A 27,035-nucleotide genomic window follows, 5' to 3' on the forward strand; every position below is an offset into this window, starting at 1 on the left:
TAAGACGTTGTGTCTGAGACTGTCCAGTGCTGATTTTCTGATTAATAAACTTCAATTTTTGTTCAACCGAATCCCTTAGTCCAATTTTTGGATGCGCAGGACAGCTGATGTCCGTCAGATGGTGACCGCGACGTGATTGGCTAAAAAGGGACATTTCGGACAATTTTAGAAGACTATGACTTGACAAAAAGCGGAGAGGGAACATCTTGGGTTCAACACAACAGCCGGCTGAATGAAAAAGGTAAGCAGAGACCTGTTTCATCAAACATCTGCTAATTGACTACTCTAAATTCAATTGTGTTGAATTTCAAATATTCCTGATCACTTTAATAGATATACAAAATAAGCAAAATTTGAACTCTGTTAATTTGAACAAAACACGGGAGGTTGGTCCCCCGTAGGGTAAGACGTAGGGTGAAAGTCCCTACGCAGGTACAAAACACGGGAGGTTGGTCCCCCGTAGGGTAAGACGTAGGGTGAAAGTCCCTACGCAGGTATAAAACAACGGGTGGTTGGTCCCCCGTAGGGTAAGACGTAGGGTGAAAGTCAAATCTGTTCTACTGCGGCCGCTGGGTCTACTGCATGCCTTTGAAGAAGTCTATCGACCTCAATCCCAAGGGAAAGTCGAACGCATGAACCTGACACTTAAATTGGAATTGGCAAAAATCTGTGCACAGACCAAATTGTCATGGCTTTCAGCACTTCCAATTGCGTTGATGTCTGTACGTTCTTCTGCCAACAGAATCTCTGGCTTCACGCCTTTTGAATTACTCACAGGACGTTCGTTTCCAGGTCCATCTAAACCATTGATTTCTGACTCATGCGGCCCAATATCACACTTATGTTCGCCTGAAGAAGTTTCGCAGAAAATGGAACGAGACTCGGTGGTCTCCTCCACTAAGAGTCATTGAGAGGACATCTCACTGTGTTTGTCTTTCAGGAAAAGGCGACACCTGGTATCATTTGTCATCTTGTGTTAATTGTGCTCCACCCAACAGGTCGCTGTATGACACTGGTTTGGACCTGAGGACTCAGGTCCAAGAGAGGGAAGATTCCAGCGATCCACAAAGCAACCTACAAAACCTGCAAATCGATTGCTGGTCACAAAGGGCCCAAGAGAGGGAGGTACAGTACAGGGAGGGAGGTGATGAACTTCCCCAAGACATAACAACAGGAACACTGCAGATACACCATAAAAAAGGTGACCTTTTCTCAAGTCCACCAGGTGAACCTCTAGCACACTGTGTGAGTGAGGATCATGCATACGGGGCGGGTATTGCTACAGCATTCAGAAACAGGTATGGGGTGGAAAAAGTAAGAGAGCAAAACAAAATAGTGGGTGAGTGTGCAATCACTCATGAAGAAGACGGTAGAACCGTCTTTCACTTAATTACAAAGGTTAGAAGCACTGACCTCCCCACTTATGAAAATTTCACGAAGAGCCTGATATGCATGAGAGATTGGTGTCTGGAACATAGAGTGAAGAGTGTGTCTATACCCCGGCTGGGGTGTGGGCTGGACAGATTGGATTTTCAGAAAGTTCAGAATATTTTAAGTGAGGTGTTTGTAGGAATGAGTATGACAATAACCATATACTCGCTATACTCATTTTAACTTCTTTACATGTTTAAGATTTCTCTTTTTGGAGTTTTATAACTTTTGAATAACTTTTGAATTTTTCCTTTGTTGAATTTTATAACCTTCCAGTTTTAATTCTCTTTTAAATCTTACCTAATTTAAAAAAAAAATGATTAATATAATTTTTCAGTTTAAAGAAATTATAATCATTTTTAATTTCCAAAGCGTTTAAAGGTTTTAATGTTTTAAATATTATTACAGGTGAATTGGGTAATGATGTTAAGTGTGATTTAAACATTTCTTTTATATGAGTGTCATGATTTTATCTGTGTGGAAAGTTACATTTTAATAAGACACGGTGGAGTGTTGTCAGTTATTTTAAATTTGATTTTATTGTTTATTGTACCTTTGAAAAGTGTTGAGTTAACATGAGGTTGAGGGAAAATTGGCCGTGTATGGGACTTCTCATTGTCATCTCTGTCACTATAGTGAGTATAATATTTGGGATTGAAAAATGGCAACAGGCAAGCAGCAACATTACAAAACAGAGACATAAAAGGGAAACCGCTACCAGCACAGACAAATGTCTGAGGAAGTATGGTGGAATTGAATTAAACTACTTAAAAGGGAGCACAACATCATTCACATTTGACTTATGTTCGGTTATACAATGTAATGGGCATAACACGTCATGGAGAGGGTATGATATATATTTGTGCGGTCTAGGTTGGCCTGGAAACCAAGCATGGTGTCCAACATGGAATCATGTATGGCAATCGACACAACCAGATTTTAAAGGTAGTAGTGACAAAGTGACCACAGATGGAAAATTAAAGGTGTCAGGACATTTCACTATACAAAGAGATTTCAGCGTAAGCACTAACCCTATCACTATGTCCATAACGGATCTTAAACAAGACCCTTACAGTCAAAAACCAACAGGGGTACCTGGACAGTGTTGGGAGAATGATAAACCGCATTTCTACGTGTTACTGGGAGTAGATATAACGGGAAAGGATCCAATGGGACTGATAAAAATAAGTTTGAGAGACCCTATCATAAATTGAACCACAGACAATAATACGTCTGTGCTATTGCCAGTAACCAATCCAAAAGTTGTAGTGGCGGAAATAGATTATACCACGTTAACCCCAGAAGCCGTAATAGAAAAAGCCACAGGATATGGAGAAACAAATTTATGGTTTCAGAAAGGATAATTACACATGTTTTAATTTTACTCTGACAGCACCAAGAGTTGATTATGGAAGGATCGATGAGGAATGGTGTAGCATTATTATACCTGACAATGGAACATTGATTGGCCCATGGGCGAGAGCAGGACTATATTACTATTGCCGCCCAACACAAAAGGGTTATGTGCGATGGTTAGATTAGGTGCACCATTAACTATGATTGGTGAAAGAGTAACAGCAGGACCATCAACAACAACTGCAGGTCTTACTCGCCGTAGAAGGCGACATGTCATTAGAAAAAGAGCTGCCATAATTGACTTGTCATTGAATAGCCCTGCATACATAGACGCCATAGGAATCCCAAGAGGAGTTCCTGATGAATATAAATTGGCAGATCAGGTGGCAGCAGGATTTGAAAAAATCCCTATTATAGCTGCATTGTTCCCAGTCACTCCCAACAAAAATGTAGATAGGATCAATTATGTTCATTATAATGTTATGAGACTAGCCAACTTAACTAGAGATGCAGTACAGGGCCTAGCTGAACAGCTGGCCCCAACCTCTCTGATGGCAATACAAAACAGGCTGGCTTTAGATATGTTATTGGTAGAAAAAGGAGGTGTGTGTCATATGTTTGGAGACCTATGTTGCACATTCATTCCAAACAACACAGCCCCGGATGGGTCCGTTAACAAGGCCCTTGAGGGACTGAGGGTATTATCAGTAGAAATGAAAGAACATTCAGGTATTGATAATCCAGTCAGTCAATGGTTGGAAAGAGCATTGGGCAAATGGAAATCGGTCATCATGTCAATAGTTGTGTCCTTAGCAGTGTTCTTAGGTATCTTGGTCACATGCGGATGTTGTTGTGTTCCATGCATCAGGTCATTGTGTAATCGTTTGATAGTGACGGCCATTGAAAAAAAAGACATGCCACCCCCATATAATATGCCATTACTGACACCTGACCACTATGAAGATGACAGTGGTGACGATGAGAATGACGTGTGACCTCTATTCGAGGTCAAGAGAGGGATTGAAGGGTTTTAATTACAATTTAAATTACAAATTTAATTACAATTTCATGTGCAGGCGCACATGCACACAGACAGATAGACAGACACATGCATGCACACACACACCTGTCTCTCGTGCAGTTGTGGACAGACGTCCCTGTAACTGTTGTCTCAGTCTCTCATTGGTTCTGATGGAATCTTCCAGGCGCTGACGTAGAGATCTAACCTCTCTCAGGTGTTCTTCAATCACATCCACACCTGTCAATCATTATTACATCTGTTATGTGTTACGTCTATAAACATATTATTTGTAGAGCACGTTCACAAAACAGTTTTCCAGAAACATTTGCATATTAGAGTACTGAAGGACTTAAACTGTTGTTCAACTTCTTTTATATAAAGCCAAGTGAGATGACTGTCACACACACACCTGATTGGCTGTTTCCAGACAGGAAATAAGATGACCCATCAAAACTTTGAATATTTGCCATCCCGCACAATGCACTGCTCTCCATTAGGCTTGTGTGTGAGGGGTGTGCGCTGTGTCCTGGTGCATGATGGGATACGGGTGTGTCATTGAAGGAATGCGGTGTGTGTGCCGTGAGCTGATAGCTGGAGAGTGAATGAGGGGTGCTGAAAGCTGTTTGAGAAGAAAGAAATTGAGGTGAGACACACGCACACCCTCAATATTCATGAATCATGACTACTCAAATACACACACCAGCAGATACAACACAAACACAAAGAGCCCAACGTTCATGCTTCATACAATCACACACACATGCCCAAACATGTGCGCTCACTTCTCATTGGTGGCCTGTGACCGTTCGCAATCCTGCAGTCTAGAGCTTGGCATGAGCTGGGGTCAAAGGTCAGGTTGGCAGACCAGGACTGGTTTTGACTGAGAGGCTTGGAGTTGGACAAGGCATCAAAAAACAAACCTGTAGATGTTTGACCAAACAGTGAGATCAACCCTGAGAATCACTACGAGTTCACCTGACATCCTTCAATTCCATCTCGATGATATCTGTCAATCAACACCTTTCACGTCATGTGACTTTAATTTAGATGCTTCAAAAAAGGTTTCATTAGAGACGTTGCTCATATCTCCACTAGCTGAAATCTCTAGGGGGCGGTTTCCCAGACAGGGTTTAAGGGGCCATTTACACAAGACCGTTTTCAACTGAAAACACACAAAAAATGATCCATGTAACTTCAAGACGGAACTTTCCGATGACGATAATGTCACGCACATGTGTATTTATTTTTTATCTTCTCTTTTCTGAAATTGATGGACGTCCTCAGTGGCTAGACCTCAGAAAACCACCATTAAACAAACCACATACCTCTACACTTTATGTGTGATACACAATCATATTACAAGATCAAGTTCAATATCATGTTTGTTCCAAGTGAGTGAAAGAAAAGTATTTGCTTTTATGACAGAAACACTGGATTTGGATGAATTAGGGTTTGAGATCATGAGCTTTAATCCAGCAGTGTCACCTCATCAGAAAGACCACATGAGAGGTTTAGAAGACGTGTGTGTGCGTGCGTGCGTGCGTGCGTGTGCGTGCATGTGATTGATGTACCTCTGTCTTCTTGTGCAAAGTCAATGGCCACATCCAAGTCTGAACACACATCTAAATCCTCATTGGTGGACATTCTGTCATCAGAGACAAATGAAGTGTGATCTGATTGGTCTGTAGTCTCAAAAGGGGCGTGGCTGCTGCAGGGCGTGTCAGGCCGAAGTTTGGTGTGGATTTGATCTTTCCGTTGAAGGTCTTTATTCAACCTGCTGACGTCACGAAGAACATTAACACCATCATTGTGATGAGACGAAAATCAATCATGTGTTTTATTTGAGAGAATACACTCGCCTGTGCGCCAGACGCTCGTGACGCGTTTTATCCTCTTCCTGCTGCTCAGAACCTAAAGAAACATTTGCACACCTGAGTCAATTCAATTCAATTCTTGAAAGTATGTACTGTTTCTGTTATGGAAAAGTAAAAACATTTAAGTGGGCAGCAAAACAAATACACACTGGTACATACTAACGGGAAACGGAGTAGACAACACTTCGATTGTTCACAGTCACGATTATCAGATTTTAGCCATTCTTTACATTTAAGTATTTCTTCACACGTTAATTCTAATGTCATGTTTAATGTTTACTTCCATTTATTCATTCAGAGTAGCATCACTTATTTAATTGTATTAATGAAGTGAAGCATCACTAAGCTCCGCCCTCTGTGATCACAGCCGTTGGAGTGTCCATGGATCTGCACTTCCAACTCTCACTAAAAAACAGTTGACCATCCTGATACTTAGAGAATACTGACTTCAGCATACTGTGATTTTGGACATACAAACTCCCTTTTCAAATACTATTTAGGACGGATAGTATGCGGATTAGTGTAAAATGACATGCACGTGTGATGCTAAAGGCCTGTCAGGAGTTTCCAGTGAATGTTGTGCATTTGAACGCTCACGTCCGCTCATCTTGCTGCTGACTCTCTGAGCGAGCGAGGAACTCTGGGAAAGCTGCTCTCGAAAGCTTTGGCCCATGTAATAATCGATGTCATTGGCACGCAGCAGCTCTTCAAAGGCTTTGGTGGTGTCGCTCAGATGATGCGTGAGGATGTGACAGATGCTCCGCCCCTCTTTCATCCTCTGCCGCAGATGGGACAGTTCCCTCGCTTGTGCCTGGATCAGCGTATTGTACTTCCTGTTCAAACAGGGAGAGAAAAGGATTGGCATAGGTTTTGAAGCGAAGCTTAGAATAATGAGGGTATATTTCATGCTCTTGTTTTCTGAGGAACAATGACTATCTATGAGTGCACGCAGCACATTTCATCTGCATTTTTTTAATGTAAGTTGATTGACTTGTTTTCTCTAAATTTGTTCTTTTATTTGAAGTTTTGGGTTAGATTAGGTTGGTAGAATGAACGTTATATTTGGATTATGTTGAATAAATGAGCCCTGAAGTTTAAGGTTAGGCTTTAATGGTGTTTGTTTCAATAGGCTAATAGCACATGAAAGTTTGAGATGAGTTGAAAACAACAGTAAGCATGCTGCCCGCACCTCTGTGTGATAAACATGTGGTGGACAGGTGGACTCACCCAGGCCAGGTGGCACATTTACCCTCCTCTGGGCCGCTCTTTCCCTCCAGCTTGGACTTTTTCATTTGGGTCTCCAGCAGGGCCACACGACTCACCAGCTGCTGAAGTTCTTTGCTGGGTTTCATCGGCCCCGCGTCCGACTGCCAGCCCTCATCTTCATCTCCAGCACTCTGAAACTCCCAGTTCACCTGCTGGATGCGTGTCTGGTGGTTTATTTCTGATTTGACTGAATGGGATTGTTCTCTATTAATAATGACATCAGATATTTCAGGCCTGAGAACAGAATGTTACCTTACGCGGCGTGCGCTCCAAACTAGACCCGTAGTCTGAGGTGGCGGAGAGCGAGCGTACACGCAGCTGCAGGCCGCCAATGACTTTGTGGCAGCGAGATAGCTGAGCACGCAGGTCCTGCACCAAACACTTCAGAGAAGAGGGGTCGTCCACCTGAGTACCGCCGCCGTGCCAACCCCCGCGTCTGCTCACCGCACCCGAGAGAGAGACGCATGTCTCCAACTCATCCACTTCTGCACAGAAAAATATGATGCATGAAACGCAGGCACTGCAGTGGGTGATGCAGACGTGCAGCGGTCATTTATTCCTACATAATTAATTTGGCCAAAGCTTGTAAACCCTGCGCGTGTGATACGATTACATCAAAGGCAGAGTATTCATTAAGAACAATGATCAAACTGACTGGAACTACCTGTGCACCTTCCAGCCAATCAGAATCAAGTATTCAAACAGATGGTATAATGTAGTGTTTTGGTTATGTTGTGTGTAATATGTAGAGGTGATATGTTGTATGGAACATGTGTATTGTACCCGGGCTGCTGGCGTTCTCTCTCTCAGCTTCATTCTCACTTCTGCCACTCGTCTCATAACCCAAATCCTGAAGATCCACCTGAACTTGTTTACTGTCCCTCTGAACGGCACTTTCCGCTGAAACACACACAATATTACACAATTCAATCAATGAAAAGAATGTTTGCCAATACAGTAGTTGAAAAAAAATAGTTAAACATGTTGTGACTTGTGTGGCCATTTAATGTGGACCTTACAACTTTTAGGACTCTAATAAATAAAAGCGTGTGTGTTTGTGTTTAGTGTAAACCCTACTGTACGGGGACAAATGTCCCCACAAAGATGGCAATATCAAAAATCCTTGTCCTTGTGGACATTATTTGGTCCTTGTGATTTATAAATCATACAGAATGAACTTTTGTGAAAATCTAAAAGAGCAAAAAAGTGTTGTGTGATTGTGAGGTTTAGGGGGTGGGTTAAGCAATATGTTATACAAACTTTTGAATTATTGTTGGGGTTAAGGGATAGAATATATAGTTTGTAGACTATAAAATGCATTATGTCAATGGAATGTCCCTGTAAACCACCAACATGTGAGTGTTTGTCTGTGTGTTCTCACTGAGGAGTTCTCTGTAGTCTTTCAGTTGGTCATTTAGCGCATGCACCGTGGCCTCTGACACCATCAGTCTCTCCTGCAGCTCGCAGCTCTGCTGATGACTCACAGCGAGGTCATTACGGAGTTGCTCCGCCTGCTCCCGAAGCCCCGCCTCCACATGTTGCCACAACCCAATGGCATCACTTCTTCTATTACTTGATCCCTCACAGTCACGCATCACCTCTATTTCCTATTAGAACAAACACGATCAACCGCTGTCTTATAATGTGAGCATAGTCACTACTGAAGTGCTCGTTGTCTCATTAAATCAATGATTTTATGACATTTAAAATGACTTGCTTGCACGAGCAACTTGTCTGAGATTAATTCAAATTTCATATAGGAATTTATAGTCTTGTTTAAAGTATTTTTTTTTTAAATGTTTAGTTTAGTTTGACTGTCAGATTACACATGTTAAAAGCATTTTATTTAAATTAAAGAGCTCAAATCAATTGACTGTAAAGGAATTTTTCCAGTATTGATTACTCAGTGTCTTATAATATAACTTTGTATTTAATGAATGTATGTTAATATTAATTTGTATTTTTATTTTACTGTATAATTATTCTATTAAATACACTTTTGTTGAATGTTCATATTATTAAATAAACAATTTGTTGAATGTGTCCTGTAGTTTTGTGGTAGAAAGTTTAAAAAAAAGAAAGGGTGCTCTATTGTTTGTGAATGTGTACCGAAAGTTCAGTTGGGCCCACAAATTTGCGCAAGTTACATTTATTTATGTTGTTTAGATGAAACCGTCTATATACAGTACAATATAAATCCATTAAAATGTATTATAATTTCATGTATCCTGTGTCTTCTTTATTGTTCAGAATGATATCTCTTTACCACAGTTACTATTCAATTCAATTCAATTTGATTTTATATAGAACTTTTTCACAATGTGCATTGTTCCAAAGCAGCTTTACAGGAGAAAATAAACACAAATACAGTACACTGCATGATGTTGTAGAACAAGCAAGATTATTCTAATAATGCGATTTCAAAAGAATTAAACAAATCTAATATATCTTATAACGTTAACACACACATTATGTATGATCAAATATCACGTGATGAACAAAGTAAACGGAATGTTCAAATTTTTCCTTCACAGATCAGGGTCAGACATCTGAACCATGTTGTGCTGATCAAGGGGCTTGTTGCAGTCTTATTATTGTAGTTTTGTGTAATGTTGTAACATTGTATACCTGAATTGTGTGATGGGCTGCGGGTTTGTGTGACGGCAGTGCTCCGAGGTCCAGAGATTGCGGTCTGGTGCACCTCCTCTTCCACCTCCCCTCCCTCGACTTAACACAGGGGGGCCCACGCTTGCCTTGAGGGGCCCGAACATCTTCATCATCATTTTTCTCCTCTTCCTCGTGATCACCTGTCTGGAGCTCACGCTTCTCCAACAATCCACACTTCACAGATACCTCATCAGCTGCTTTTAATCCAAAGTCGGACGCAGATTCTGATTCACATCTCAACTGTGATCCAGTTTCACTCTGATGGAGCGCTGCTTTCTTTTCATGCAGACTAGGAAGAGTTTTTCTACCAGAGCAACAAAACCCAGACACATCAAAAGCAGAGCAAATGAGCAATGAAAGCCAACTGCACAGGTGGCATGTGACGGATGTTTGTACCTGCTGCGAGTTTGCTCGGTCCGGCCCGTCACCTCTACATCACATCGCTCCCCTACTTTCGTATTGCGGGACAATATTCTCATGTTCATCCGTCCGTTAGACATCCCAGTGTTCTGTGGGAGAAGTACAGTGAGCTTAGAAAACCCTCAGAAAATGTATTTTAGGACAAAATTAGGATCTTTCCACTGAAGGACCCTTGGTGTGTGATTTACGTCTGACCGCGAGTTTGACTTTTTCTGTCTAACTGAGACATGGCAGAAACCAGATGACTTTTTTCATGTAAACCAGTCTGTTCCCCCAGGATATAGTTATGTTTGTAAACCTCGTGATACGGGAAGGGGAGGGGGGCTAGCAATACTTTACAAAGAGAAATTGAAAGTATCTCAGTTAACTTTGTCTACATATTCCTCTTTTGAATCAATTGCCTTAAAAATTAATGCTCCGATTCCTACCATCCTCATAACTATCTACTGCCCTCCTAATGTAATGGAGACAAGCTAGTGAAGTGCTGTGCAATATGTAAACCTCACTCCCCGGCCTCAAGGACTCTCTAGCGACTGCAGTCTTTAGCCTCCTCGCTAGAGCACCCGACTCTCGCCGACCTGGTTCGAGGCCCGCTGAGAGCAGTGCGGAGCGTTCCGGTTACACTAAGAGCAATAATGCCTTTTTAACAGAAATATCTGAACTCTTGACTTACTTATGTTCCATATCTTCAAATGTTATCCTTCTGGGTGATTTTAACATTCATATAGATAATGTCAGCAATGCATTTACAAGTGAATTTGTATCATGTTTGGATTGCTTTGGTATACAACAATTTAACACATTGCCCACTCATACTAAGGGGCATATTCTTGATATTGTTTGCTGCTCTGGTATAACGCCATTTAATTGTATCGTTTCTGATCTATCCATATCAGATCACTTTCTGGTGTCATTTTGTGCCAAACTGGCCATCTTTAAGGTAAACTTGTGTCGCCAGATTAGATTCCGGAATATTAAGAACATCGATGTGCCTACTTTTGCTGATGAACTTGCCATCCTCTCCAGTAAATCTGATTTCCCTTTCTGTCGGTCTCTCGACGTTGTGTCGAGAACGACAGATGGGGTTCGCCCTTGAGAACCAATCAACTCTGACTACTATAGAAAAGGCCAATGAAATTTGGCGAATGCAATTTGCATGCCGGGCTCCGCCCCCGGAAATCCGGTATAAAAGGAGGCCGGCGTGCAGCATTCACTTACCTTTTGTTCTTCAGAGCCATCGCTCATGAGTACAACTCAGGATTCAATCCTCTACAACTACACGCTGGTGCTACGACGTGTTACAGCGGATCGTCCCTTCCTGCAGCGACCTTCCCCTGGGCGTCTCGGCGGTTCCGGAGGTGTTAGAGATTTTTTCTAAAAGTCCTTTTCAGGACTGACTGAGCATTCTCCAGCGCGGCATGTCCCGCTGTTCTCTTGGGTGCGGCACCCTCATCGAGGAGGGGGATGGACACGATCGCTGCATTAGGTGTCTGGGCGTCCAGCACACTGAAGCAGCGTTCGTTGACACATCTGCCTGCACTGCGGGCAGATTGTCATTCAGAAGTTGCGGTCACGGGTGGCTGTCTTCCTACGGGAACCAGCCACCATTTCGTCTGCTACCCGGGCTGTGACATCTGTGGCTACGGCCCCGATGACCACCCACGTTAGCAGCGTTAGTGATACGGGGAACTCTGCGAACGTAAACCCGCCAGCCAAGTGCTCACGGGCCGATCGCACCCCGATTCGCTCTTCTGAACGTTCCCCAACCGGCGGTGGCATACCGTCCGGATCCTCACGCACACACTCGGAAACGATGTGTGACGTAGATGAGATGTCGCTCGCAGCATCGGAGGGAGACTGGCATCCGACTCTGCCGAATCCAAACTCCACCCCCAGCGGTCGAGTTCAGGAGGAAGCAGAAGTGATGTCATCCGTGCTAACCCGGGGATACGTGGTTCCCGAGGTCGGTGCGCGGTGCAAACCGCGCCCACCCCGGGTGCCATGTTTTTCCCGGAGGTGCATGAGGAGCTGTGTAAAACTTGGAACGCTCCACTCACGGACCGTTCCAGTGAAACCAGCTCCGGCTCCCTTACTTCCCTCGATGGTGAGGCAGCCAAGGACTGCGTCGAGATCCCCCGGGTGGAACGTCCGCCTGCGGTGCACCTGTGCCGCGGACGGCTACCACCTGGGGGGGGATCGACCACTCCTACCGTCCAAAGCACGTAAGACTTCGGCATCACTGGTGTCGAAAGCTTGCGATGTTGCGGGCCAGGCTGCCTCCTCTCTCTATGCCTTGGCCATCCTGCAGGTCCGCCAGGCCAGGGCGTTGAGAGGGCTCCACGAGGGTAAGGCCGACCCGGGTATAATGCAGGATCTCCGTGCCACCGCTGACAGCGCTCTACGGGCGACTAAGGCGGCGGCACGGGCCCTGGGTCGGACGATGTCCACGGTAGTGGTCCAGGAGAGACACCCCCGGCTATACCTTGTGCAGAAGAGTGACAGCAAGGAAGTCCGCTTTCTTGATGCACTCATCTCGCAGGGTGGGTTGTTGGTAACACCGTCGAGGACTGCGCTCAGCAGTTTTTTGACGGCGAAGCAGACAGTGGCAATTAACCACATTTTTTTCACGCCGCGACTCGGCCGCCTACAGGCCTCCGAGATCTCACGTGACGTCTGCTTCCCTGCAACCCAGGACCCTTTCGACATCGGCTCCGGTTCCTGTGCCCCCACAGGCGGCACCCCGGAAGCAGAGGTCGAGGGGGAAACCTCCACCCCGTCAGCAACCTCCTCGCGAGAAGGGACACTGACGGGAAGACCCCAGGGAGAACAACATCGGGCCCGAACCTTCACAGCCACGGCTCTGATCGGTCGGTACGGGACGACTCCTGCCTCGTCACCAAAGCCGGGCCCTTGTTAGGGCTTGGCGCCCACTTACTCACTGAGTTTTCTGTTCTCCCCGGGTTTACTTGCAGCCGATCGCACACTCCACTGGACTGTGCTCGGCGAACCGACCTCACACCCTGGCGAGGCGTGAGGTCGTACACATACGACAGCCGTCACCACTCTCAAACCGACAGTGCGTGCCGTTGTCCCGCCAGGCAGGTAAGCAGGCGGAGCAAAAACCTTCCCTCCGGGGACTCCCCGCGACATGGTTAGCTCCGCCAGCCGACGAACCACCCCCCGTGGGAATGATGAAGCAGACCGTCCCCTTGGTCACCCTGTCACAGTCCCTGGGAGCTCGAGAGCTGCCCACACTGTCTCGCTGGCTAATGAGGGCGGTCCGTCTTGGTTACTCGATCCAGTTCGCCAGAGACTCACCCAAGTTTCGGGGCATCATCTCTCCCTCTGTCAGAGGCAGGGACGCCTCCGTACTTCGGGTAGAGGTCACCACCCTTCTGGCAAAACAGGCATCGAGTTCGTCCCTCAAAACCAAGATGTTCAGTGGGTCACCACCCGCACTTCATCGTTCCCAAGAAAGACGGCGGGTTGCCCCCAAAGGCTGCGTACCCTGAACAGAGCACCTTCACAAGCTGCCATTCAGGGTGCTCACACAGAGGCGCGTCCTGACATCTATGAGGTGTCAGGATTGGTTCGTGGCAATCGACCTGAAGGACGCTTACTTTCATGTCTCGATCCTCCTCGACACCGGCCGTTCCCACGGTTCGCGTGCGAGAGGCGGGCATATCAGTACGGAGTCCTCCCTTTCGGTCTGTCCCTGACCGCCCTTTCTCCCTGAGAGGAGGAAGGCGAGCGGGTACTAAACTATCTCAGCGACTGGCCTATCTTGGCACACTCGCGAGATCTGTTATGTACACAAAGGGACCTGGTGCTCCGGCACCTAGGTCGATTGGGACTCCAGGTCAACCAAGAGAGGGGCAAGCTCTCCCCAGTGCAGAGCATCCTCTTTCTCGGTATGGAACTCAACTCTGTCACCATGTCGGCACACCTGTCCGCAGTTGTGCCCAACCAGTGTTGAACTGTCTGAAATGAACATTTTAGGCAGACAGCGGTCCCCCTGAAACAATTCAGAGGCTCCTGGGACACATGGCGTCCTCGCGGGCTAATACCCCTCGAGTTGATGCACATGACACCGCTCCAACACTGGTTTCAGAGTCGAGTTCCGAGGAGAGCGTGGCACACCGGCAGCAGGCGCATGGTGATGCCGCCCTGCTGCCGACGCACCATAACCCCTAGTCTTTATGACTTTTTCGACGGACTCAGGTCCCTCTGAGCAGGTTATGAGGCAGGTCGTGGTGACGACTGAAGTCTCCCTGCAGGGGTGCGGTGTAGTGTGCAACGGGCACGCAGGTGGGGTGTTGGACGAACCCCCGCCTGCGCTGGCATATCAATTGCCAAGAGTTGTGGGCTATGCTACTTGCACTGAGCAGGCTACGGCCTCTCGTGCGAGACATACACGTGCTGTTCCGAGGACAGCACTATAGCTGTAGCGAATACAGATCGTCAGGGTGGCGTTCGCACACAGCAGCTAAACACAACTTGCTCGACGCCTCCTCCGGTGGAGTCAACAGGTGACTCGTTCCCTGCAGGCCACACACCCCGGGCAAACTGAACTAGACAGCCGACGTGCTTTCTCGCCAGTTTATGCCTCGTGGAGAGTGGCGACTCCACCCCCGTGCAGTCCAGCTCATTTGGAGGCTGTTCGGGTAGGCCCAGGTAAAACCTGTTCACCTCCCGTAACACCACCATTTGCCCGCTTGATAGTCCCTGCCCTCGGCACGGATATCCTTGCGCACAGCTGGCCGCGGGATGGGCGGAAGCACACCTTCCCCCCCCAGGAGCCTTCTTGTACAGACTCTGTGCAAGGTCAGGGAGCAGGAGCACCAAGTGTTATTGGTTACACCACACCGGTCTAACCGCACTTGGCCTCAGAGCCGATGCTCTGGACAGCGACTCCCCCTGAACCATTCCCCTGACAGAGGACCTGCTCTCTCAGGGGAAGGACACGTTCTGGCATCCCAGATCAGACCTCTGGAACACCCATGTCTGGTCTCTAGACGGGACGAGAAGATCCTAAGATGGCTACTCCCCCTATACGGCTGAGACCATCACCCAGGCTAGGGCCCCATCTACTAGGCGGTTACACGCCTCTAGACGGTGCCTCTTCTCGTCCTGGTGTCTTTCTCAACGAGAAAGACCCACTGAGGTGCTTGATCAGGATTGTGTTCCCCTCCTCACGAGACTGGAGACTAACATCTCCCTTCCACACTGAAAGTGTATGTAGTCGCTATTGCCACTCATCACGACTCAGTCGGTGGAAAGTTTCTAGGGCAACACGACCTGGTCACCAGGTTCCTAAGCAGCGAGAGGGCGGAATCCGCCTCATCTCCGCTCCATACCCTCTTGGGACCCTAAGTGGTCCTGGGGAGCCTCAGGGCCCCCCAAAGAGCCCCTCGGAGGTTCCGATCTTCCTCATAGAGTAAGACGGCCCTCCTGACGGCGCTCACTTCCTTCAAGAGGGTAGGGGACCACCGAGCATCCTCCGTGTCCCTGGATTGCCTTAAACTCGGCCCTGGAAACTCTCACGTTATCTTGAGACCCAGGCCCGGATGCGTGCCCAAGAAGTTCCCACTACTCCCTCCGGGGCCAAGTGGTGAACTTGCAGGCGCTCCCCATAGGGGAGGAAGACCCAACCCGATTAGTGTTGTGTCCAGTACGTACTGGACCGCACGCAGAGCTCTGAAGCTCTGACCAGCTCCGTGTCTGTTGGAGGACAGCAGAAGGGGAAGGCTGTCTCCAAACAGAGGCTGGCGCACTGGGTCGTGGACGCCGTTACGACGGCATTCCGATCTCAGAATCTCCCATGCCCATTGGCAGTGAGGGCTCACTCCACACGGAGTTTAGCCACCTCCTGGACACTGGCAGAAGCGCCTCTCTAGCAGACATCTGTAGAGCTGCGGGTTGGGCTATGCCCAAACACCTTCGCAAGGGTTAACAACCTTCGCGTAAACCCGGTGTCAGCCCACGTCCTGCGTGGCGACATGTAGGACTGGCATCCGGGGGGGCGTATGCCTGCGAAAGCACCTTTCCACCCTCTAACAGGTTGGGTCAGTGTGCTATTTACCTTTTCTTCTTACCCGAACACATCGCTAAGAAACTGGTACCTCACCAGCCTCCCTTCTTACCCAGACACTGGTTAAGAATAGGCATTCCATCCATCACCAAACAAGCACCCCCTGGGGGCTGGCTGGGCAGAGCAGCCTTCCCCCTTAGGCCGGGATACCATGTGAGCTATCACAGATAGCTCTAACCGGACCTAGTGCTACCGGACGTCTGTAACACCCCCTCCGTGGGCTGTTCCGTCTGATGTATCCTCATGAGAATGGTTCCCACTCCTGGTAACCCATGAGCTTCCCCAGGTGGGCCTCCACCTCGCGGTTAACTACTCAGTCCGCACGTTCCATGCGTTCTCCTCCAAGGACGAGACCATACCTATATCCACCATATTCCTCCCCACGGGTAGGAGGTGGCCTCTGTAGCGCTTCTCTGATTAAGAGTCGCGCTTACCCGGTGTAAACTGATCTGGACGGCCTCTCGCCTATAGAGAGCTAAGGCCCCGTCCGTGAAAGTTACCGGTCAGGGCTGTACCCATCTTTCTCCAAGAAAGCTCTGGAACCCCCCGACCACCACACTGGAAGGTTACAGTCTCACGAAAGCTTCGAGATGACACGCCCAGGCTTGTTACCGTCGCTTCGCTAGAGATTGTGACGCGATACAGCGTTGTGGCGTTTTCCATAGGCAACCCCATCTGTCGTTCTCGACACAACGTCGAGAGACCGACAGAAAGGGAACGTCTTGGTTACGTATGTAACCTCAGTTCCCTGATGGAGGGAACGAGACGTTGTGTCCCTTATGCCACGAACACGTATCGTATTCTGCTGCAGTTTGAGAGGTCTCAGGCTCTTCAGAACAAAGGTAAGTGAATGCTGCACGCCGGCCTCCTTTTATACCGGATTTCCGGGGGCGGAGCCCGGCATGCAAATTGCATTCGCCAAATTTCATTGGCCTTTTCTATAGTAGTCAGAGTTGATTGGTTCTCAAGGGCGAACCCCATCTGTCGTTCTCGACACAACGTCTCGTTCCCTCCATCAGGGAACTGAGGTTACATACGTAACCAAGACGTTCTCTACTGTTGATGAACTGGTAAAATATTATGATGATGGACTGAACATGATTTTAGATGAATTTGCACCTATGAAAACTCGAACTGTTTCATTTGTACATTCAGCTCCTTAGTTTACACCTGAACTGCGTGAACTAAAAACTTAAGGCTGTAGGTTAGAGCGGCTGTATCTCAGGTCTGGCCTTTTTGTTCATAAAGAAATGTATGCTGAAGATATTCAAAATTATAAAAATGCACTGACTAAATCTAAATCCGATTACTATTCCAACATAATTGGAGTAAGCAATGGGAACTCCAGGTCTCTTTTTTTCATGGTTAACAATATTCTGAAACCATCTGATTCTTTGCCATCTGACATGTATTCCACTGATTTATGTGATCGATTTTTGACTTTTTTGCATCTGAGGTTGAAAATGTACATCAGCAACTACTTACTGGTACTCTCCACAATGACTCCTGTCAGTCTATCACTCACGCACCTTCCAACTCTGTTTTCTCTACTTTACACTTCCAATCACTTCAGAGATAGTGGGTCTGATAGGTAAATCTAAATCTTCGACTTGTCAGTTAGACCCTCTACCAACTTCTTTAGTGAAAGCTTGTTTACCAGCCCTTTTGTCGTTGATTACTAAAATTGTTCACGCTTCACTTGGTGCTGGCTTTATATCTCCATCTCTTAAATCTGCTATTATTACACCCAAACTTAAGAAACCAGTGGGTGATCCATTTAATTTTGACAATTTCCGTCCGATTTCAAATTTACCATTTATTTCTAAGGTAGTGGAAAAGTGCGTTGCAATTCAAATTCATGAACATCTCTCCAATATTAACTTGTATGAACAATTCCAATCTGGTTTTCGTCCCCACCATAGTACTGAGACTGCTCTTGTCAGAATAACTAATGATCTACTGTTAGCAGCTGATTCCGGGCTTCTAACCATACTTGACTTGAGCACTGCCTTTGATACTGTCTCACATAAGATACTTTTTGACAGGTTAGCTTCCATTGGTATTACTGGCACTGCTCTGTCTTGGTTTAGGTCATATCTATCTTGACGCAGTGGGTTAGGGTTAGGGTTCAAGAATATCGACAGTCACCACTGATGTTCCCCAGGGTTCTGTGTAGGGCCCGCTTCTTTTCATTATCTATATGCTCCCTCTTGGTTATATTATAAGGATATATAACATTCTTTTTTACTATTATGCGGATGACACCCAACTTTACCTGTCTGCCAAACCCACCGGTTCTTTTCCTCCGCCATCTTTGTCAAGCTGTTTAGCTGAAATTAAAGATTGGCTCCCAGCAAACTTCTTGAAGGTAAATGGCAACAAAACTGAGGCTCTGCTTGTTGGCAATAGATCTGTTTTGTCTAAATCTAATTGTTTTTCTCTATACGTTGACAATACTGCCATCTGTCCGTCCTCTCAGGTTAAAAGTTTGGGTGTCATCATGGATAGCACACTATCTTTTAAAGCTCAAATTAACAATATCACGCGGATTGCATACTTCCATCTGCACAATATTAACAGTCTCCGTCCCTTTCTTTCAAATAGAAATACTGCAGTTCTTATCCACGCACTAGTCACTTCATGTATCGACTACTGCAATGCTCTTCTCACAGGTATTCCCTCCAAATTGCTACATAAGCTTCAATTGAGCTTCATTCAGAATTCTGCAGCTCGTGTTCTCTCTAGAACACCTTATACTGAGCACATTTCTCCAGTTCTCCAGCAATTGCACTGGCTTCCGGTTAAACATAGAGTTGAATTTAAAATCTTGCTACTCACTTGTAAGGCACATCATAATCTTGCACCACAATATCTTACTCAACTTCTTCATGTTTACACTCCTTCACGTGCACTCAGATCTTCCTCGGATTGTGGTACCTCGGATTCGACTTACTACTATGGGTGCCAGATCTTTCAGTTGTGCTGCTATGGAACTCTCTTCCTCTTGATGTTCGCAATAGCGAGTGCTTGTTGACTTTTAAAACGCGTCTTAAGACATATCTTTTTCAAGAGGCTTTTTTATAATTTTTTTATAATTTTTATTGAGACTTTATTGCACTTTATATGTATATGCTGTTTGTTTGTTGTGTGTTTTGTTTTATGAAGTGACCTGTATATTGCTTGTGAGGTGACCTTGGGTGTTCTGAAAGGCGCCATGAAATAAAATGCATTATTATTATTATTATCTTTCTCAAGAGACATGAGAACAAAATACAGAGATCCGAACAACAGCCACAATACTTAAACTTTTCATGGAATATGTTCGGGTCAAAGAAGGTGCTGTAGTCCTGCAGATAAACATGAGTTCTGTGAGCCAAAGGTTCAGTTCATTCCCAGAATGTCAGATGCAGGAGAAAGAGGATGTCATTGAAAGGGTTTTCTCAGAGATCACCTGCTCACACAACATGTTATTCTGTGAAGAGATGATCTCATGTTACCTGTGAATCCCTCAGACTGTGAGCTGTAACTCTGATCTCCTCATCATCGTCCTCATCCTCCATGCTGTCTGTAAGAGCCTCGCTGCTGCTCTCGTGTTCTTCATCATCCTCGTCACTGCTGGATTCTAAAGGAAACACAACACGTGTGTCATCGTTCTTAGGCTTTCAGAACTTTCAGATGATCCTCACACTGACTCATTTATCTCAAGAATTACATTCACGGTAACAAAAAGATTGACATACGTATACTCTATATAATCTATTTATATATATATATATATATATATATATATATACTATTTTCTGAAGACTTGTGCTATATATAAATGCATGATACACATAAGATGTGAGACTTTAGACAATAAAGATTAAAAATGATTCAAAGTTCAGGACTAACAAATGTCACATGCACTCAACCGCCTGATAGAATTGATATCATCAATAATGTCCACATTTACAGTACCGTATGTACATATGAAAGCTCATAACAGTGACAGTGTTTTTGTTAAGTAAGGATTGTCTGAGTTGTGCTGTGTCAGATCATGAAAGGCATTTGAGGGTCATGAGGAGGATTTGGGTCTAGAGTGAAGAGTGTGTGTTATGTCTGAGAATGGAGATGTTTGCGGTTTCTCTGAAGATGCCACACAGTCATATTCATGCAGACACATGATGCGGAAACGCCGAACATGCACAAACTAAATCTACTTCAACATTAAAAACCTTTGACTAACCCTCATAGAAAACTCAGAAGAGAGAGATGGATTACTGGCTTCATAAAATATTACAGTATCGGAGCTTAAATCAAATTCTTACCTGTTTTTAGGTTACTGAAAATCTGCAGTCCCATGAATCTTTCTCTAACCCATCCTTACAAAAATACAAATTCTAAATGATTTCTCAAAGACAATAAGAATGGACAAAAGTGGGTGCCAAGGAGCAAATCCGTTTACATTTATTTTTGTTTCAAATACATGAAATAGATTTAGGCCATGAACAGGAATGAAACATGAATTCAGAAAAACAGCTTCATCTAAAGCATTAAAATAAAGTCATGTTGTTTGAAGTGAGGTGACATTAGTAGTTGTTCTGATGCATACTCCTCACATGCAGACCGATGTTCTTAATGCACGGCTGACAGTGAGACGTTACAGTGACTGCTGGTGAGACAACCATGAATGAGATGAAGAGTACAGAACACAACACGACCATCAAACAGAGTTGTGAATAATAAAACAAGCGTTACACAAAACAAGCCCAAACAAGTAGTGGAATTATGCATAAACACACACACATGAGAAATCTACATTGATGTCTGGATTGAAGCATCAGTTATTAGTTGTTAAGTATCTGCACCGACTGCCCAACTCTGCCGCGTCCCACCTCCATAATCCATCTGTGTGAGAGCGGCCCGCTCCAGAGCCACAGACATTGCTCGGGTCCTCGCCAGAACTTCTTCCAGCTGTCCTCGCAGTGTCTGAAGTGAGTTTAGTTCAGCGTGTAGCGCAGCATCGCTCTTCTCACCGCCGCTACAGTTCAGACAACACAACAGACACACACAGTTCACATTGACTTCTGTTTCACACCAATCATCTGTCGCTGTGTGATGAATAGCGTGAGACATCTGTCGCTGTGTTCTGACCTGTCTCTCTGAGTCTGGATGTGTCTGAGGTTCTGATAGAGCTTCGTCTCAGACCTCAGAGATTCGTTCAGGATCTTCTGTTCTGACACAAGCTGCTGTAGGAAATACTAACACACACACAGACATCTTATCACACTGAACACACACTTCTAAAAAACCATGTCAAGCCAGTAAAAAAACTATCTGGACCTTTTAAGACCCTTAAAGAGTTTTTTCACTGGCAAAACAAAATGTCCTCATGTTTTACTCGCCCTCAAGGCACCCTGACTAAATATGGTTATCTTCTTGAAGAATACAATACACCTTAACATGGTGTTACTCTCAAAATATTCACATATATTCTGAATATGCAGATAACGGACAATGTGAAAAAAATGAATTCAAAAATCAAGAGCTGAGACTTTTTTACTCTCATAAAACTCAACATGTTTTACTAGGTCACAAATTCTTTTTGAACAGAAACAGTGTGACATTCTCCTGCATTACCTGATAATCTGACAACCGTGAGCCGTCATGAGCAGCCTCCAGCGCACCACGCAACTCTAACACTTCCATCTACACACACACACACACACACGCACGCACACACAGAACACACATAGAGAAACATGAGGAGAGACACAGGATCAGTGTGTGTGTGTGTGTGTGTGTGTGTTTGTTTGCGTGTATATGTGCGTGCAAGTTGTGTGTATTATGTGCCCCACAATGATAGTAAAAGTCTGATTCATCTACATCGTATGTATCAGTCAGTGTCCTCCACAAAGTCAATTGATCAGAAATGAAATGACGTTTGGTTTTCAAATGAATGTTTTGTGTGATGGTTAGGCTTACATTATAGTGCCGTAACTTAGTGTGTATGAAAACAAGTCTAAGAAGTCTAGGGACTGTAGTCATTTGATAGATAAGTGAATGTGCGTGTGTGTGACACCTCAGTCTGCTTGTGTTTCCTCAGAGTTAGCTGTAATTCCTCTTGAACAGTTTGTATGTCAGGATCATCTCTGCCGCTTGCACACACACCTGCTCATCACAGAAACACACACACACATATGAACAGATGAATGACTTCACCAAATGACATGTACTGCTGTGAAACTCACCCTGTACTGCATCTGCTGGTGTGGAGCTCAACATCACCTGATCCTGAACCTGCAGCAGCTCCTACACATTCAAACACACACACGCACACACACACATCGCATACACACACATCACACAAACACATCGCATACAAACACACACACACACACACACACACATCACACACACACACACACACATCACACACACACACGCACACACGCACACACGCACACACGCACACACGCACACACACATCACACACACACATCACACACACATCGCATACACACACATCACACAAATACATCGCATACAAACACACACACACACACACATCACACACACATCACACAAACACATCGCATACACACACATCACACAAACACATCGCATACAAACACACACACACACACACACACACATCACACACACACACGCACACACGCACACACGCACACACACACACACATCACACACACACATCACACACACACACACATCGCATACACACACATCACACAAATACATCGCATACAAACACACACACACACACACATCGCATACACACACATCACACAAACACATCGCATACAAACACACACACACACACACATCACACACACACACACACATCACACACGCACACACACACACACACACACACACACACATCACACACACACACACATCGCATACACACACATCACACAAATACATCGCATACAAACACACACACACACACATCACACACACATCACACAAACACATCGCATACACACACATCACACAAACACATCGCATACAAACACACACACACACATCACACACACACACACATCACACAAACACACACAAACACACACATCACACACACATCACACATCGCATACACACACATCACACAAACACATCGCATACAAACACATCACACAAACACATCGCATACACACACATCACACAAACACATCGCATACAAACACACACACACACATCACACACACACATCACACATCACACAAACACATCGCATACACACACATCACACAAACACATCGCATACAAACACACACACACACATCACACACACACACACACATCACACAAACACATCACACAAACACATCGCATACAAACACACACACATCACACAAACACATCGCATACAAACACACACACACACATCACACACACACACACACATCACACAAACACATCACACAAACACATCACATACACACACATCACACAAACACATCGCATACAAACACACACACACACATCACACACACACACACACACACACACACACACACACACACATCACATACACATCACACAAACACATCGCATACAAACACACACACACACACACACACACACACATCACACAAACACATCACATACAAACACACACACACACACACACATCACACAAACACATCGCATACAAACACACACACACACACATCACACACATCGCATACGAACACACACACACACATCACATACAGACACATCACATACAAACACACACATCACACACACACATCACATACAAAAACACACATCACACACAAATCACACACAAACATACATCACATACAAACACATCACATACAAACACACACACACACACACATCACATACAAACACACACATCACATACACATACGCACACACACACACACACATCGCATACAAACACACACACACACACACACACACACATCACATACACACAAAAACACATCACATCGCACACACACATCGCATACAAAAACACATACACACACACACATCACATATAAAAACACATACATCACACACATCACAAACACATCACACACATCGCATACAAATACACATACGCCACAATGCAAAGAAGAAAGTTCAAACTAGTGTTTGCTCCAAACAGCGACCACAAAGCTTTACTTCACAAACAGTATTTACAGATGAAGAACATTCTGTCAATCACACAGTGAACACCTGTTACTCGAGACTCAAAGAAGAGGGCAATAGTAACCTAAGCCTAAATAAACATGTGGATGAGTTGAATGTTTAGTATGTCTGTGATGTATGTTCATGTATGTAACCTGTGACGGGATGATCTGGGTGAGTTTTGTCACCTGTATGAAAGTGTCTTTCTCTTTAAGAAGACTGCTGAGGGTCTGTAGCTCTCTGACCGCCGGAACAGCTGCATCTCTTTCTCTCTCTCTGTTCACCTCATTCAGCTTCTGTTCCCATGACAACAGCTGCCGGCGCAACTCCTGCACCTGAGCCAAACGCTCAGATATCACCTGCCCTGACTGCACCATATAATCCTGATGGACCGACAGACAGACAGACGACGTGAAACACAGAAATAACTAACACACGGACAATAACGTCTAGGTCCAGACAGCTGATTGTTACGATGACATCACTCTCAGAACGGGTTTAGTTTTTCGTTTGAATCTGATAATCTAATAAAGATTGTGTGCTTGTGATGATAAAGAAAAACACAAGTCTGCATTTTTTATTGATTTTGGGATGTTGTGTTGTGTTAGTACCTGTGTGTGTTGATCTCTGGTGCTGATGGTGTCTAACAGCTCTGTGATGTGTCTGTGGTGTTCCTGCAGCTGTCTGCTGTGCTGTGACATCACTTCCTGTAACAGACGCTCTTTCACAGACAGGTGAGACTGAAGCTTGTGTACGACATCAGCAGGACCGCACGACACCTCCTTTAACAACATTGACCTCAGTTCCTACACAAACACACACACACACATTTAACATCATGTTGATCACAAACTGTTGATACTACAGCACCAGACTTTAAATATCTGTGTGTGTTTACCTCTGTCTGTGTGTGTGTGTTTACCTCTGTCTGTGTGTGTGTGTTTACCTCTGTCTGAGTGTGTGTGTGTGTGTGTGTGTTTACCTCTGTCTGTCTGTGTGTGTTTACCTCTGTCTGAGTGTGTGTGTGTGTGTGTTTACCTCTGTCTGTGTGTGTGTGTGTGTGTGTGTGTGTGTGTTTACCTCTGTCTGTGTGTGTGTTTACCTCGGTCGGTCTGTGTGTGTGTGCGTTTACCTCTGTCTGTGTGTGTGTGCGTTTACCTCTGTCTGTGTGTGTGTGTGTTTAACTCTGTCTGTGTGTGTGTGTTTACCTCTGTCTGTGTGTGTGTGTGTTTACCTCGGTCGGTCTGTGTGTGTGTGTGTGTTTACCTCGGTCGGTCTGTGTGTGTGTTTACCTCTGTCTGCGTGTGTGTGTTCGTGTGTGTGTGTGTATGTTTAACTCTGTGTGCGTGTGTGTGTTTACCTCTGTCTATGTGTGTGTGTTTACCTCGGTCGGTCTGTGTGTGTGTGTGTTTACCTCTGTCTGTGTGTGTGTGTTTACCTCTGTCTGTGTGTGTGTGTTTACCTCTGTCTGTGTGTGTGTGTTTACCTCTGTCTGTGTGTGTGTGTGTTTACCTCCGTCTGTGTGTGTGTGTGTGTGTTTACCTCTGTCTGTGTGTGTGTGTTCGTGTGTGTGTGTGAATGTTTAACTCTGTGTGTGTGTGTTTACCTCTGTCTGTGTGTGTGTGTTCGTGTGTGTATGTGTGTGTATGTATGTTTAACTCTGTGTGTGTGTGTGTGTGTTTACCTCTGTCTGTGTGCGTGTGTTCGTGTGTGTGTGTGTGTGTATGTTTAACTCTGTGTGCGTGTGTGTGTTTACCTCTCTCTGTGTGTGTGTGTTTACCTCGGTCGGTCTGTGTGTGTGTGTTTAACTCTGTCTGTGTGTGTGTGTTTAACTCTGTCTGTGTGTGTGTGTTTAACTCTGTCTGTGTGTGTGTGTTTAACTCTGTCTGTGTGTGTGTGTTTAACTCTGTGTGTGTGTGTGTGTGTGTTTACCTCTGTCTGTGTGTGTGTGTTCGTGTGTGTGTGTGTATGTATGTTTAACTCTGTGTGCGTGTGTGTGTTTACCTCTCTCTGTGTGTGTGTGTTTACCTCGGTCGGTCTGTGTGTGTGTGTTTAACTCTGTCTGTGTGTGTCTGTGTGTCTGTGTGTGTGTTTACCTCTGTGTGTGTGTTGTGTGTGTGTAGAGCTGTGTGCAGTTGATGAATGATGTTGTCTCGCTCTTGTATAGCGCTCAGGTGTTTCTCGTCACTCTTCTGTTTCAAGCACTTGAGTTTCTGACAGGAGTCATGAGTCCTCTCCAGATCCAAGTCTTTACTCCGCACCAGATTCTCTAAACTCTTCACACACACACACACACACACACAAACACACACACTTCAGCATGTTTCATCACAGAGAAGCAGACAGTTTGTGTAATATAAGACATTATGACACACACCGTGATGGTGTCGTTGTTGTTATTCAGGATGGTGTTCAGTCTGTCCAGATCTCCATCTTTCTCACGGATGGCCTGCTGCAGTCGACGCACCTCAGCGTCTTTTTCATCCAGACAGCGAAACTTCTCATCGATTGATCCCTATATGCACGTATGTACGCAAGCATACACACACACACACACACACACACACAAACACAGTAGGAATATTACTACAAAACATTCTGAAGAAGTCCCATTGATCGTTCACCTCCATAACTCACGAGAAAGGAAGAAACAACTACTCATATATGACTTATGATTTAATCCTCTAGTGATTCAATTCATTTCAGTCTTTTTTTAGTTAACATAATGTGATGTTTTCAGATCAGCAACAGTAAT

At 45.2% G+C, this 27,035-nt stretch overlaps 1 protein-coding gene across 5 annotated transcripts in view; it reads right to left on the reverse strand.

Annotated features, from left to right (window-relative positions):
* wu:fj49a02 (myomegalin) overlaps positions 1 to 27,035 on the reverse strand; it is an 89,151-nt gene that overhangs the window by 18,879 nt on the left and 43,237 nt on the right. For 4 of the 5 annotated variants that reach the window (XM_056743138.1, XM_056743136.1, XM_056743135.1 and 1 more), the window contains 22 exons: positions 26,658 to 26,795; positions 26,377 to 26,556; positions 24,892 to 25,086; positions 24,469 to 24,663; positions 22,360 to 22,420; positions 22,191 to 22,279; positions 21,749 to 21,817; positions 21,263 to 21,369; positions 21,004 to 21,149; positions 19,624 to 19,748; positions 10,012 to 10,124; positions 9,577 to 9,919; positions 8,330 to 8,555; positions 7,732 to 7,848; positions 7,201 to 7,433; positions 6,910 to 7,100; positions 6,280 to 6,515; positions 5,668 to 5,719; positions 5,380 to 5,582; positions 4,591 to 4,728; positions 4,218 to 4,427; positions 3,914 to 4,045 (listed from right to left, as the gene is read on the reverse strand). In XM_056743138.1, the coding sequence (XP_056599116.1) occupies positions 3,914 to 4,045; positions 4,218 to 4,427; positions 4,591 to 4,728; positions 5,380 to 5,582; positions 5,668 to 5,719; positions 6,280 to 6,515; positions 6,910 to 7,100; positions 7,201 to 7,433; positions 7,732 to 7,848; positions 8,330 to 8,555; positions 9,577 to 9,919; positions 10,012 to 10,124; positions 19,624 to 19,748; positions 21,004 to 21,149; positions 21,263 to 21,369; positions 21,749 to 21,817; positions 22,191 to 22,279; positions 22,360 to 22,420; positions 24,469 to 24,663; positions 24,892 to 25,086; positions 26,377 to 26,556; positions 26,658 to 26,795 (3,499 nt within the window). The remainder of the gene's footprint in view (positions 1 to 3,913; positions 4,046 to 4,217; positions 4,428 to 4,590; positions 4,729 to 5,379; positions 5,583 to 5,667; positions 5,720 to 6,279; positions 6,516 to 6,909; positions 7,101 to 7,200; positions 7,434 to 7,731; positions 7,849 to 8,329; positions 8,556 to 9,576; positions 9,920 to 10,011; positions 10,125 to 19,623; positions 19,749 to 21,003; positions 21,150 to 21,262; positions 21,370 to 21,748; positions 21,818 to 22,190; positions 22,280 to 22,359; positions 22,421 to 24,468; positions 24,664 to 24,891; positions 25,087 to 26,376; positions 26,557 to 26,657; positions 26,796 to 27,035) is intronic. The other variant, XM_056743137.1, reaches the window with a different exon arrangement.

Source organism: Triplophysa dalaica, chromosome 3 (genome assembly GCF_015846415.1).
Source record: "Triplophysa dalaica isolate WHDGS20190420 chromosome 3, ASM1584641v1, whole genome shotgun sequence".
In the NCBI taxonomy this organism is placed as follows: domain Eukaryota; kingdom Metazoa; phylum Chordata; class Actinopteri; order Cypriniformes; family Nemacheilidae; genus Triplophysa; species Triplophysa dalaica.